General features: G+C 39.5%; 1 protein-coding gene across 6 annotated transcripts in view; it reads left to right on the forward strand.

The window, feature by feature from the left end:
- Positions 1 to 15,232, forward strand: part of LOC126284081 (PAX-interacting protein 1-like) — a 163,152-nt gene that overhangs the window by 119,519 nt on the left and 28,401 nt on the right. For all 6 annotated transcript variants that reach the window (XM_049982720.1, XM_049982724.1, XM_049982722.1 and 3 more), the window contains one exon: positions 10,842 to 10,951. In XM_049982720.1, coding sequence (XP_049838677.1) covers positions 10,842 to 10,951 — 110 coding nt within the window. The remainder of the gene's footprint in view (positions 1 to 10,841; positions 10,952 to 15,232) is intronic.

A 15,232-nucleotide genomic window follows, 5' to 3' on the forward strand; every position in this document is an offset into this window, starting at 1 on the left:
CGGCAATGTAGACTGCAATGACTTATCATAGACTAGACAGTGTTCTGGATGTGCGATGCTGGTGTGTGAGGGAGACAAGTGTTAGCAAGCTTGTGAATCCCCACCCCACAACTCACGTTTGTTGCATCAGTGCACCTCTGCTAGTTGAATCTGATGTTACCAGGTAGAGACAGGTTTCCCGTAGCATCAAATATATGGCCCTTTTCAAGACTATCAGGAATTTTAAATCAAACACTGGACATTTTTATATTAATTTCAGATATAAGATGCACCTGAATTTTGGAGGCAGGTGTCGTACAGTCTGAAAAGTAGGGTATACTGTGCAAAAGAGTGGAAGAACTGATGACTGGATATATTTGCAAACAATGCAGAGGCAGCAAAGAACTCAGTCTGTGTATGGCGCTTGTGCATGTGTGCGAATTTCTCTCACCTGTTTGCGCACTTACCCCTCCACCATGCCATGCTGTCTGAATAGGTAGAGGGGGAAGGGGTGAAACCTTGAAAGCGCCACATGTGACATGCAGTTCTGTTCCATGTTTCTCAGCAGCGTTGGTCACAAGCAAATCAATTTTTTAATATTATTTTTGCCATACTGAGGACATAATAAAATTCATATCTCCCTCACCCCCCATGAACCATGGACCTTGCCGTTGGTGGGGAGGCTTGCGTGCCTCAGCGATACAGATAGCCGTGCCGTAGGTCCAACCACAACGGAGGGGTATCTGTTGAGAGGCCAGACAAACATGTGGTTCCTGAAGCGGGGCAGCAGCCTTTTCAGTAGTCGCAGGGGCAACAGTCTGGATGACTGACTGATATGGCCTTGTAACACTAACCAAAATGGCCTTGCTGTGCTGGTACTGCGAACGGCTGAAAGCAAGGGGAAACTAAGGCCATAATTTTTCCCGAAGGCATGCAGCTTTACTGTATGATTAAATGATGATGGCGTCCTCTTGGGTAAAATATTCCGGAGGTAAAATAGTCCCCCATTCGGATCTCCGGGTGGGGACTACTCAAGAGGATGTTGTTATCAGGAGAAAGAAAACTGGCATTCTACGGATTGGAGCGTGGAATGTCAGATCCCTTAATCGGGCAGGTAGGTTAGAAAATTTAAAAAGGGAAATGGATAGGTTAAAGTTAGATATAGTGGGAATTAGTGAAGTTCGGTGGCAGGAGGAACAAGACTTTTGGTCAGGTGACTACAGGGTTATAAACACAAAATCAAATAGGGGTAATGCAGGAGTAGGTTTAATAATGAATAGGAAAATAGGAATGTGGGTAAGCTACTACAAACAGCATAGTGAACGCATTATTGTGGCCAAGATAGATATGAAGCCCACACCTACTACAGTAGTACAAGTTTATATGCCAACTAGCTCTGCAGATGAGGAAGAAATTGAAGAAATGTATGATCAAATAAAAGAAATTATTCAGATAGTGAAGAGAGATGAAAATTTAATAGTCATGTGTGACTGGAATTCGGTAGTAGGAAAAGAGGAAGCCGCCTGGTAGAATTTTGCACAGAGCACAACTTAATCATAGGTTCAAGAATCATAAAAGAAGGCTGTATACATGGAAGAAGCCTGGAGATACTAAAAGGTATCAGATAGATTATATAATGGTAAGACAGACATTTAGGAACCAGGTTTTAAATTGTAAGACATTTCCAGGGGCAGATGTGGACTCTGACCACAATCTATTGGTTATGACCTGTAGATTAAAAGTGAAGAAACTGCAAAAAGGTGGGAATTTAAGGAGATGGGACATGGATAAACTAAAAGAAACAGAGGTTGTACAGAGTTTCAGGGAGATCATAAGGGAGCAATTGACAGGAATGGGGGAAAGAAATGCAGTAGAAGAAGAATGGGTAGCTTTGAGGGATGAAGTAGTGAAGGCAGCAGAGGATCAAGTAGGTAAAACGACGAGGGCTAGTAGAAATCCTTGGGTAACAGAAGAAATATTGAATTTAATTGATGAAAGGAGAAAATATAAAAATGCAGTAAATGAAGCAGGGAAAAAGGAATACAGACGTCTCAAAAATGAGATCGACAGGAAGTGCAAAATGGCTAAGCAGGGATGGCTAGAAGACAAATGTGAGGATGTAGAGGCTTATCTCACTAGGGGTAAGATAGATACTGCCTACAGGAAAATTAAAGAGACCTTTGGAGATAAGAGAACCACTTGTATGAACATCAAGAGCTCAGAGGGAAACCCAGTTCTAAGCAAAGAAGGGAAAGCAGAAAGGTGGAAGGAGTATATAGACGGTCTATACAAGGGTGATGTACTTGGGGACAATATTATGGAAAAGGAAGAGGATGTACATGAAGACAAAATGGGAGATGCGATACTGCGTGTAGAGTTTGACAGAGCACTGAAAGACCTGAGTCGAAACAAGGCCCCCGGAGTAGACAACATTCCATTGGAACTACTGACTGCCTTGGGAGAGCCAGTCCTGACAAAACTCTACCATCTGGTGAGCAAGATGTATGAGACAGGCGAAATACCCTCAGACTTCAAGAAGAATATAATAATTCCAATCCCAAAGAGAGCAGGTGTTGACAAATGTGAAAATTACCGAACTATCAGTTTAATAAGTTACGACTGCAAAATACTAACACGAATTCTTTACAGATGAATGGAAAAACTAGTAGAAGCCAACCTCGGGGAGGATCAGTTTGGATTCTGTAGAAATGTTGGAACACTTGAGGCAATACTGACCCTAAGACTATCTTAGAAGCTAGATTAAGGAAGGGCGAACCTACGTTTCTAGCATTTGTAGACTTAGAGAAAGCTTTTGACAGTGTTGACTGGAATACTCTCTTTCAAATTCTGAAGGTGGCAGGGGTCAAATATAGGGAGCGAAAGGCTATTTACAATTTGTACAGAAACCAGATGGCAGTCATAAGAGTCGACGGACATGAAAGGGAAGCAGTGGTTGGGAAGGGAGTGAGACTGGGTTGTAGTCTCTCCCCGATGTTATTCAATCTGTATATTGAGCAAGCAGTAAAGGAAACAAAAGAAAAATTTGGAGTAGGTATTAAAATCCATGGAGAAGAAATAAAAACTTTGAGGTTCGCCGATGACATCGTAATTCTGTCAGAAACAGCAAAGGACTTGGAAGAGCAGTTGAACGGAATGGATAGTGTCTTGAAAGGAGGATATAAGATGAACATCAACAAAAGCAAAACTAGGATAATGGAATGTAGTCGAATTACATCAGGTGATTCTGAGGGAATTAGATTACGAAATGAGACACTTAAAGTAGTAAAGGAGTTATGCTATTTGGGGAGCAAAATAACTGATGATGGTCGAAGTAGAGAGGATATAAAATGTAGACTGGCAATGGCAAGGAAAGCGTTTCTGAAGAAGAGAAATTTGTTAACATCGAGTATAGATTTAAATGTCAGGAAGTCATTTCTGAAAGTATTTGTATGGAGTGTAGCCATGTATGGAAGTGAAACATGGACGATAAATAGTTTAGACAAGAAGAGAATAGAAGCTTTCGAAATGTGGTGCTACAGAAGAATGCTGAAGGTTAGATGGGTAGATCACATAACTAATGAGGAAGTATTGAATAGGATTGGGGAGAAGAGAAGTTTGTGGCACAACTTGACCAGAAGAAGGGATTGGTTGGTAGGACATGTTCTGAGGCATCAAGGGATCACCAATTTAGTATTGGAGGGCAGTGTGGAGGGTAAAAGTCATAGAGGGAGACCAAGAGATGACTACACTAAGCAGATTCAGAAGGATGTGGGTTGCAGTGGGTTCTGGGAGATGAAGAAGCTGGCACAGGATAGAGTAGCATGGAGAGCTGCATCAAACCAGTCTCAGGACTGAAGACCACAACAACAACATCTGGTACAAAGTGCTGGCATTCAGACAGTTTCACAGACTTTCATCACCCAAGTTGCCATGTACTTGAGACTTCTGTTGTTTCATAATTGAAAAAATCTTTTCATGCAAATATGTTGGTGAAAATAACCAAGAGGCCACTGCCTAGTGAAAACATTACAGAAGAAGAACAGGAATAGGCACACAGAGCCAGTGCTCCTGTGCCCGCTCCCCTGTGAATCACCTCCACTGTCATACCATATGCGTCGGCAACAATTAAAATAAACTACGCAAGCTTTTAGTCGCACGTCCATTGTTTCAGTTTAGCTTTCTGTTTACTTGTACGCAGTTGAACGTGTTTACGACATGATGTTTGTCTATAGCTGACATCCTGGAACATTTACATATGACGGAACTGTTTTACATTGTTGAGTTTGCAAGAAAAACGTTTCGTGCAAAAAAAAAAAGTTTAAAATAGACCAGCATGTCAAGACAAGTCTTCATATACAGGAAAAACACAGAAGAAAGGACCACAACAACAACTTCTGACAACAGGAAGTTGCAGTAGGAGGGATTTGTCCCAAGGTAACCATAACAGTTGGTTTAACATGGATCTATATGAAGCATTCATTGCAAGCAATATTTGTCTTCACAAACTTACAAACCCTATCCTCAAAGGATTTCTGCGTACATATTGCTTAATGCAAGATATATCAGATGAATCAACATTGTGTAAAAATGACGTACTGACAATTTATGTAAACGTTCGGGGGGGGGGGGGGGGGGATGCAATGAACTCAAGGACAACTTTATCTGGATTTCAGTTGCTTAAACCACAGATACTTCTCACTGCAAATTTAATTATTGGTGCCTTAAAGAAGAACCTTCTGCTTCCTATTTAGTGGCCTGCAAAGAACTTAACAGTTAATCATTCTACAGTTGCCAGATTTACAAATGTGGATATCAGAAAATTATTTTTAGAATCTTCTGCACATGAAAGGGCGTTTGTGTTTATTTCAGATGCTGCTCCCTATCTTTTATCCCAATTTGATTCATGTGACGTGCTTTGCTCATGGAGTACATCGCCTTGCTGAAGAAGTATGTTCTACTTTTGTGAATGTAAATAAACTGATTTCATCCACAAAGAAAGTGTTTCTAAAGGCTCCTGCTACAAAATAAAAATACCAAATGTGCCTTTACCTCCCAAACCAGTAGTATCTCCTTGGGGTATGTGGGTCAAAGCTGTGTTGTTTTACAATGAACATTTCGAGACCATTAGAGGGGTAGTAAATGACTTCGATAGTACAGAGGCTTTGGCAGTTCGCCAGTGCAAGGCAGTTTTTAATTATTCCGGTACTAAAAAAGACGTTATTGTGATTAGCACTCATATTTTTCCATTTACCTGCAAGTATTAAAAAGCTTGAAAGTCAAGATTTGGATTTAATGAACCTATTCAGTTAATGAATAAAATTATGCTAGTGAACTACTCATTGGCAGAGGTATTCCCAAGAAAACTAAAACTAAAGTTTGAAAACATTTTAAACAATAACCAAAGCTTTAAACTGTTGTGCTAAATTAATAGTTTTATTAATGGGAGGGGTGAACTATTACCAGAAACAGTAAGTGACAATGTAGCACCCAAATTCAGATATTGCCCAGTTACCTCAGTTGATGTAGAATGGTCCTTTTCTGATTATAAAAATGTTTTGAGTGACTAAAGACACAATCTATTTACCAAATATTTGAAACAGTACTTGGTCATTTATGTTTACAATAGTGTAAAAATGTAAAATAAATTGTAAATAATGATTTGGTCCAATAGTATTAATTAAAAGTTAATGCTGTTCAAAAAATTCAAGATTTTATATTGTTTTTTTAATTAAAATGTTATTGAGTTTTTGAGCGTGCCCCTCTGCGTGTGAGATATCTCAAAGTTGGTTATGTACATACCGATTTTTTCGCTATGAGTCACTCGCATTGCATCTACTTGTTAGCGTCAACAATAGCAAGGAAGGAGTAATCGTTGAAACACAGTGTGCGTCCCTATCTTGAATATTTTTAGAAAATAATCCCAGGAAGGCCCTCTTCCTTACCTCTACCAGAAAGTATTCAAAAAGTAAATTTAGCGTTCTAAATGTACCAATTTTTCGCATGGCTGGCGCTCTCCCTCATAATTGATATGCACAGGTTCGATTTTGAGATATAATGCATGCAGTAAATACCATGTTCTTTTATTATTTGATCTTGATATTTCACTAGTTTTCATGCATATTTTAAGGTTTTTATGATACATACAATCCGGTTTTTAGATATCATCTTTGCAATTCAGTCTCAGTACAGAGACATAGAAACTCAGCCTCAGGAAAACAATGTTGAATACCTGGACAGTTTTAACTTAAAAGAGTTTGCCATTTAAGAAGAAATTACATTGCAAATCAACCCCGGTCACACTGCAGATGCGCAGGGATGCTTTCAGCTGAAATAGTAAACAGACTCGAAAACAGCTCAAAAACAGGTGTGAGTATGACAGTGTCCTCAAACATTTAGAAAGCTGTTGATCTAATTCTTTCAACACCACAGTATATTGTGCAGAATTCTTGTTTTGTTTGAAGCAAATGACCTTAGGGGAATGGACTGATTCTTATCAGAAGCTGAATGTTCCACATTGCAGTTTTCTTTTTAAATGCGTCGACTTTTGCGGACAGTCACTGGTCTTGTGAGCTTCATTTATACCATGAATGAATAGCAAAGTTTTAGCAGTATTCGTGTTGTAGACTTAAGCAGTTTCAGTAGGGAGTTGTTTACTACTCACGGAATGCGCCTAAACAGGTCAGGAAGAAAGTGTTAGGTCCCCTTCTCAGCGCAGAAACTTAGGAACAACTATGCTGTACAAAAGGTAGTGCATATAGACAGACCACATTAAATGAATGGTTTCCGAAATAACAGGTTAAGAAAGCATGCCTGAGCTCACCGACTCAGAATTCATTTTTAAGTACAATGTTTTAACTAGCACTGGAAAGCACCACCTGGCAATCATCCACCAGAACATTAGAGGCTTATGTAATAAACTAAATAAACTCTCTGTCAGTGTGAAAGACAATGGAAGTACAGATCTCTTATGTACTGTGCTTCACTGAGTATCAAGGCTTCTCAGGAATGGAAAGACTTGTAGTACCTGAAAACAATCTTATTCTTTATACTACAGAAAACAAGGAAAAGGAGATGGTATTGCTATTTTCATAAAGAACTGTATCAATTATAAAGCAATTAATGTAAATGATTTTTATTTAGAGCAGAATTTTGAAGCACATGCCATTGAGTATTCTGTAAGTAAGTCTACCCTCTTAATTTTAGCAATATATAGGACACCCTCAGGCAATCTTGACCTCTTTTTGAAGCAGCTTGACTGATTCTTACTTTATCTATTTTATTCTAAAAGAAACATCATAGCACTTGGAGATTTCAGTATCAGCTTCTTCACTCACTGTAATAGGAAATCAGATCTGGAAAATTTGATGTACATCTACAACCTTGTCCCAGTGGTCAGTTTTCCCACCAGTGTAACTTTTAATTCAAGAACCCTAATTGGCAATTTATTTGTAGACCAAGGGACTCTAGGCAGTGTTACCATTTGTAAAATACTGAAAGGCCTCTCTGATCATGATGGTCGTTGACCTACCATTCATAATATGATTACTTGCTGAATAAAACTGAGCCCCAGTGGAACATAGCCAAGCTCATAAATGATGAAACGGTTAAGGCCTTTAAGTCATGCCTCGAAAATATAGATTGGAATCACATGTACTATTAAGCAAATGTCAGTTCAAATCCAATTGTTCAGCAATGAAAGTGTGTCATTATTTAAAATTTCCTTCCCAGAAAAGGTTTACAAGAATCAACCCAAAGATATCACAAGAAAATCATGGATCACCAAGGGATAAGAATATCCTGAAAACCTGGAAACTCAAATGTGAATTGTACATCACAGCAAAACATTCATGAAGTCTTCCCAAAGAATTCATTGTAAAAAGTACTATAAAATAATAAGCAAAGTAATGAAATGCCCAAAAGTTCATATTTTAACACTAAATTCAACCAATCCGCAATGAAAACAAAACAGTCTGAGACATAATCAGGAATGAGACAGGTGTCAACATTGCTAATAAACATGTAGATTTCATTTAAATATTGACAATAAACATATAAGCCTTCAAGAGAGAGTTGCAAAAACCTTCAGTGTGCACTTCATAATTGCTGTGGTCCAAATAGGCTGCAATGGTCTTTTAGAAAGTGCCGTGGACATATTGAAATACCACATCCGAATTCAGTAAATGAAATAAGTGTATCCCCAGTCTCAGAAATGAGTAAAGAATGCCATTGAATCACTAAAAAGCATAGGATCATCAGGTGTAAATAATATTTCCAGTAAAGTACTAAAAGCCTGCTGTGATCAACTATTCAAAGCTTTATGTGAATATGGTGTCGAAAAGAACAGACACCATTGGTGATCTTGCAGCTCTCTAAGAATGAAATTACTGTGAAATCCAGACATTTGTAGCTAATCCTTAAGAGTTGAGTAATGTGAGTGCATCTGCACTACAAATGTAGTGGGTGGACAATAAACTGGAAATGTGGGTCTCACGGGGAGAGTGCCAGAGACAAGTCTCTCTAGTCGCACTGTCCTCTGTGTCCTCGGTGGCTCAGTCAGGTAGAGCATCTGCCATGTAAGCAGGAGATCCCAGGTCCAAGTCCCGGTTGATATTTATCAACACCTGTAAACAGCTACAAAGGTCTGGATTTCACTGTAATTTCATTATCCAAAGCTTTGGCCTACACATTTAATGCCTCTACGTATCAGGGTGTCTTTCCAGATGGAGTGAAGCTTGCTGTAATGAAGCCACTCCACAAAAAGCGAGACACAATACATGTCACTAACTATTGTCCCATCTCTCCTTTGACCACTTTTGCAAAAAGTCCTCAAAAAATTACTGCATTCCATAATTGTGAGGCACGTCGAAAATTTTGACATCAGTGATAATTTGGTTTCCAAAAAGCTATGTCCACTACTGAAGCAATATTTTCACTCACAAATGACATATTGGAATCCATTAATATAAAAATGAAGTCAGTTGGGATCTTTTGTGTTCTCTCTAAGGCTTTTGACTATGTGGATCAAAAAATACTTCTCTAACTATGTGGATCAAAAAATACTTGGCAATAAAGCAAGCCACAATGGCATTAGAAGGCAGTGGGAATCTGGCTACAATCTTAACTAAATGAAAGGAACAAGAAGGTAGTTCTTCATGAGAACAGCATAGCAGAGGAGGAGGTGGAGTCGAACTGGGGCACTGTACTCCATGGAGTCCCTCAGGTATTTGTCCTCAGTCCTCTGCTGTTTTTGATTTGCATAAATGACTTACTTTCGTCATGCAAAACATGCGAGTTCCTCTGGTTCAGAATAAACTCACTAACATTAAAACAGAGCAAAACCAGTTACATCCACTTCAACTTTGCTCACAAAGTCCCACTAGAGATCCCTGTTTTACATGGCAGTCAGCAAATGCAAAGAGTGCATTGCACCAATTTCCTAGATCTCTTCATATAGCCAGCTGGGAACATCATATCCTCCAAATCCAAAAATGTTTCTTCTCCACTACTTTTGGCATTAGGACAGTCTCACAAATTAGGGTGTCACAATATCTTCCAAATAATGTGCGGAGTACAGTGGAGAACTTTGTGGCGTAATCTGTTCAAGAAGCTTGAGATACTTACTACAGTGTCCCAATATATTTACTCAATTATGAGTTTCATGGTTGGCTGTCCTGCCCACTATGAAACTAATGAAAGGTTCCATGGCACAACACAAGGAGGAAGTAACCTCCATTGTGAACTAAAATATCAAACTCGGGTGCAAAAAAGTGTACAGTACTCAAGTATTAAAAATTTTAATTCAGTGCCAAACTATATCAAACACCTACATAGTAACAAAGCATTATAAAAAATAAATTAATTATACATTTACCTGAAGAAGCCTTTCGTTCATTTTCGATAGAGAAGAGAGAGAGAGAGAGAGAGAGAGTGGTGTGTGTGTGTGTGTGTGTGTGTGTGTGTGTGTGTGTGTGTGCGCATCACTGCATGTTTTTTAGGTTTTAAACAACACAACGTGTTAAACCATGTCTTTATCACTTGTTTTTTTATGTTGTAGTTTTATATTATGTACTTTCCATGCAATTGGTTTTGTAAAAAGACTATTATATCCTGTGTCTGTTTTTGGAAAGTAACTACTATGTTCTGTGCAAATACGTTTGTGTATTCTTTAAGCCGTTCCACATCCTAGCACCTCACATACATTAAAGGACCCAAGGAATATGTATATAAATAAATAAATAAAAATAAACAGTGTTTGCACAATGAGTCTGCCAAACTGAAGAAAGTTCTGCCAATCAAAATTAGCCAAGCCAAATGATGGAAGAAGTGTCACATCACAATGATAAATGAAATGTTGCACTATACCAAGGAGGACTGACCAAAGCCGAGATGTATCAAGTAGTGCCTGCTGGATAGCAGCAAATTGTGCACACATGAAGTTTTGTGTGCTGTAGTTGACCGTCATCTACTGCAATGTACTAGAAAATCTGCCTAGAAGAGTAGAAGCTGTATTAGGTTTGAATAATGAACCTATTTCATACCACCTTAAGAACTCCAGATAAAGAATTCTATGTAATGTCCAGTTATGAACTTCAACGCAATGTACTTATCTGCTTTTCTTCGACAACCTTACTAATTTCTGCATTGAATTAGTGTGTATTTGAATTCTAATTGGTGTTGTTCATAACTTGATGTGGGAACAAATGAAGTTGTATGTACTTGTGTGTGTGTGTGTGTGTGTGTGTGTGTGTGTGTGTGTGTGTGTGTGTGAGAGAGAGAGAGAGAGAGAGAGAGAGAGAGAGAGAGAGAGATCATAAATTGTGTTTCTGTTTTGGAATCTTACAGTTAACTTTCATTCACTTTAGGCCTTGAGAGATAGTAAACGATGTGTCACGCCATACTGGCTCAGTGATGCCCTGGAGAAACAACAGGTAGTGCCACCATCATTGGCAGTTCATTTTCCACGCCCTTACAAGTATGTATGATATTTTACCATCTTAAAAGTAAATTGTATTCCAGAGGTGTTTGCCTGTTGTGTAGTTGGTAAGTTTTAAGTGGAGGGTCAGTTATTTTAAATAGATGCAAAAATGAAATTAAAGTAGTACATTTAGGATGCAGCAAGCTCAGATTTTGAGAAGGGATTATGGGTAGCATTAATTATTCATGCGAGTTAAATTTTAGTATATGTAGGTTCTGTTATGGATGTGACTGATCACACAAAATTAATGGAATGTAGAAGTAATGCTTAATATTTGAGCTACTTTTATGTTACGAACACATAAGTTGCTAGCATCTTCAATTTTTGTGGAACTGTTGTGCAGGTGTAATCATGGGTAACTGATACTCTGGACATCTTAATAAATTTTCATTGGTATTTTGTAACTGTTATTAAATAAAGACTGTAAAGACATTATAAGTTAACTGTGAAGTGTTATTATTAATATATGAACTAAAAAACAGTCATGTAGTGTAACAGTTATCATTTTCAGTGACACACAGCTCATCATTCTTATGTGTGTGGAATTCAAAGGAAGTCTTAAAGCAAAAGTATTGTGTTACATTATTATGGGGAATGAAACTACAGACAGCATTCCACCCCATGCAATTTTAATTATATTAGCACCCATCACAGCTCTAAAACTATAACAGCCAATCTACTCTTGTAGTTGTAGTAATTCCTCCACCGTCTACGAAAAAAAGGCTAAGAAACTGCACATTTGCAGATTTGACAAATATAATGTACTAGCTGAGTGCCTGGCATTAACCCAGATATGTGTTTATTCCAGGCTTCTGTTGGCCCCCCTTTGCCTCTCCCCCTTGTCCAACTGCACCACCTCCACCTCCAACCCCCACTTTCTATTCATCTTCTTCTGCCCTTCTCTCTGTAAATCTCCTACTCCCCCCTCTCTGTCCATCTCCTCTTTCTCTGTTCATTGCCTCCTCCCTCCTACATGTGTCCATCTGTCCCTTCCCCCTTCTCTGTCCATCTCCTCCACCCCACCTTTTCTCTCCTTCAGTAGGTTATCACTCTCACCCCAGTACAGGGCTCATTGTTCCTTATCCCCACAGTATTTCTTTCCAGATAGTAAGTAATGCGTGTACCAGGTTTTGTTGAAATCAATCCAGGGGTTTAGGAGATGCTTTTATATCCAGCTTTGCTAGATATTGCATAGGTTATTTACATTTCACATACAATTAACTTGTTTGTACATATTTCACCTTTATTTGTAGTGAATTTTGCCCTGCCATTCCCTTTTTCTCATGGTTCAATCTTTGCGACATAGTATCTTCTGATCTACGTGTAGTGCAATGATAAATCTACAGATACATTTAGTGGTATATGTGATTACTGCAAAATGTGCGTGAAAACAGTTAGTTGTAAAGAAGTAATAAATTAAAACATTTATATATTTACTCAATTATGAGTTTCATGGTTGGTAGTCCTGCGCACTATGAAACCAATGAAAGGTTCCATGGCACAACACAAGGAGGAGGTAACCTCCATAGGGAACTAAAATATCCAACTCGGGTGCAGAAAAGTGTACAGTACTCAAGTTTTATGTCCAATTACAACTTATTGTAAGTTATTTAGGGAGAATAGTCAGTATTCGTTTCAAAAACCAAGAACTGATACTTTTGATTTCTGCTGTGAGTATGAAGTTATATTGAGTGCGAATGCAGACAATCTCCATAAAGACACACGTGAAGAGCTACCTGGAGCCATGCTGGACTTTCCATATCGGTGGTCTCAGTGTTTATTACTTTGATTATATGAAGTGTTGTGTGATATTCTCCAGAAAGTATCAACAGTAAACTATGTGACTACCATGTGGTCCAGGTTGGAGTATCGAAAGTTCTGGAAAGAATAGATAGCTACTTTCTGAGACACAGACAGGCACAGCGAAAAGACCGTTGTACACTAAGCTCTTGACCAAAGCCTTCCTCAAAAAAGAAAGGAACACACACACACACACACACACACACACACACACACACACACACACACACACACACACACCTCAGACATACATGACTGATATCTGTGGCCACTGTGACTAAGCTACAACTATTGCGTTGAACGAAAGCAGCTATACAGAATGGGAAGGGAAGGGGGAGGGGGGTTGGGTTGGAGAGGAGCAGTGTCCGGCAGAGCGTGCAGGGAGTAGAAGGCGGCAGGACAAGGCTGCCAGGCACATGCGAGGAGGGGCTGAAAAGGGGAGGAGCAGATAGGTGGAATGACTGGTGGGTGGGTGTGCAGAGAGCGGCCCACAGTGAGAGTGAGGGGATGTGAATTGGGACGAGTTTATAGGAAAGAAGGGATGGAAACTGTTGGGTGGACAGTATGGGGACAGTAGGTTAAGGCAGGGATAATTTCAGGAGTGGAGAATGTGTTGTAAGGATAACACCAATCTGCACAGTCTGGAAAAGTTGGTGGTGGAGGTGAGGTAAATCTGTTTCCTGTGCCATATCCTCATTCACACCCCAATCCTCCCAGCACTCCCAAGAACCAGCTACAGAGGAACGCCCACTTTGTCACTCAGTACCACCCCGGACTGAAACAATTGAACCACACCCTTTGTCAGGGCTTTGATTATTTACCATGCTGCCCTGAAATGAGGGACATCCTACCTAAGTTCCTTCCCACCCCTCCTAAAGTGGTGTTTCATTGCCCATCCATCCTCCACAACTCTTACATCTACATACATTCTCTGCAATCCACCACATGGTGCAAGTTACCATGTGGTGCACGATACTATTAGTAATTTACTTTGCCCTGTTCCAATCGCAAATTGAGTGAGGGAAAAACAACTGTTACATGCCAATGTATGAGCCCTAATTTCTGTTATTTTCGTGGTCCTTACACAAAATGTAGTCTTGGAACTGTTGGTACACCTCATGTCACTTGGTCCTGGCCTTTGAATGTATTAATCACCTACTTCACAAGAGTACTTTCTAAAACTGCACTGTAAAGGAGAAATTTATTCTGTCTGACATTTTCCCACTACGCCAAGAACAGCTTTTCCTTGTTCTCTGAATCTCCACAATATTCTTGGCAGACCCCATGATCCTTCTGCATCCATTTCCCTACCCTATGGCTCTTACCTCTGTGACCATCCCCGCTGTAAGATTTGCTGTATGCACCTTTCTACCACCACCTATACCAGTCTTGTAACTGGCAAAACATATGCACATCAAAGGAAGAGCCACCTCAGAAATGACATGTTAAATACCAGCTGTTATGTAAACACGTTTGGCCTTTCATATCACCATGACTAACACCAAGTTATAAGTTAAAATGAATATGCATAGGAAGAGGGTGTGTACAGACAATGTGGAATATCCCATTGCAAAACATGCTGCTCAACATGATAGTTGTGACCTCGGTGCCTTTGTCACCACACGTGCCATCTGGATTCTTCCTTGGAACTCCGTGAGTGGAAACTGGCATCACAATGTGCCCTTCCTTGCCACCCACTTGACCTAAAGTTATGTTAATTTCTTTGGAATTGGCATTTCTTAACAGTAAGTATTCCTTTCTTCCCTCCTTTTTAGTTCTCTGTATCTTTTATTTTCTGACGTGTCTATTTTTTCCTGCCTACCCCACCTCTGCCACATACAGTTCACTTGGCTTTCCACTCTTATTAACTTGTGCACTATATTTTGGCAGTAATCTGTCTTGGACATTAGCCTGTCTTACCCGTAGTCAGTATATTAGAACAAACTGTTGTGGCACTAGCCACTAATCCCTGTTTTCAAGCATATTGTGTGTACGTTGCTCAGAAGTGTTCCTTTGTTAGGAATGTCTTAGAAAATGTAGAGTAATACTTCACAACACTTTTTTGTTTACCTACGTTGTGGCCGGCCGCAGTGGCCGTGCAGTTCTGGTGCTGCAGTCCGGAACCGCAGGGCTGCTACGGCCGCAGGTTCGAATCCTGCCTTGGGCATGGGAGTGTGTGATGTCCTTAGGTTAGTTAGGTTTAAGTAGTTCTAAGTTCTAGGGGACTTATGACCTAAGATGTTGAGTCCCATAGTGCTCAGAGCCATTTGAACCAACTTTGTGCCAGGAAGTAAACTGTAGTTTAAAGTGGAATACTTCTCTAGGATACATCATTGTTAGACTTAAAATCATGTATGTCTTAAATTTTTTGTTTAATATCAAGTAAATGCCGAGCAGCATAATATTTAGTAAAATAAGCAATGTGTCACTGACAAGTCACCAATATCTTGACCTCACAACTGTAAATTTGTCTAGAGA

The sequence above is a fragment of the Schistocerca gregaria genome, chromosome 8 (assembly GCF_023897955.1).
Source record: "Schistocerca gregaria isolate iqSchGreg1 chromosome 8, iqSchGreg1.2, whole genome shotgun sequence".
Taxonomy (NCBI): Eukaryota; Metazoa; Arthropoda; class Insecta; order Orthoptera; family Acrididae; genus Schistocerca; species Schistocerca gregaria.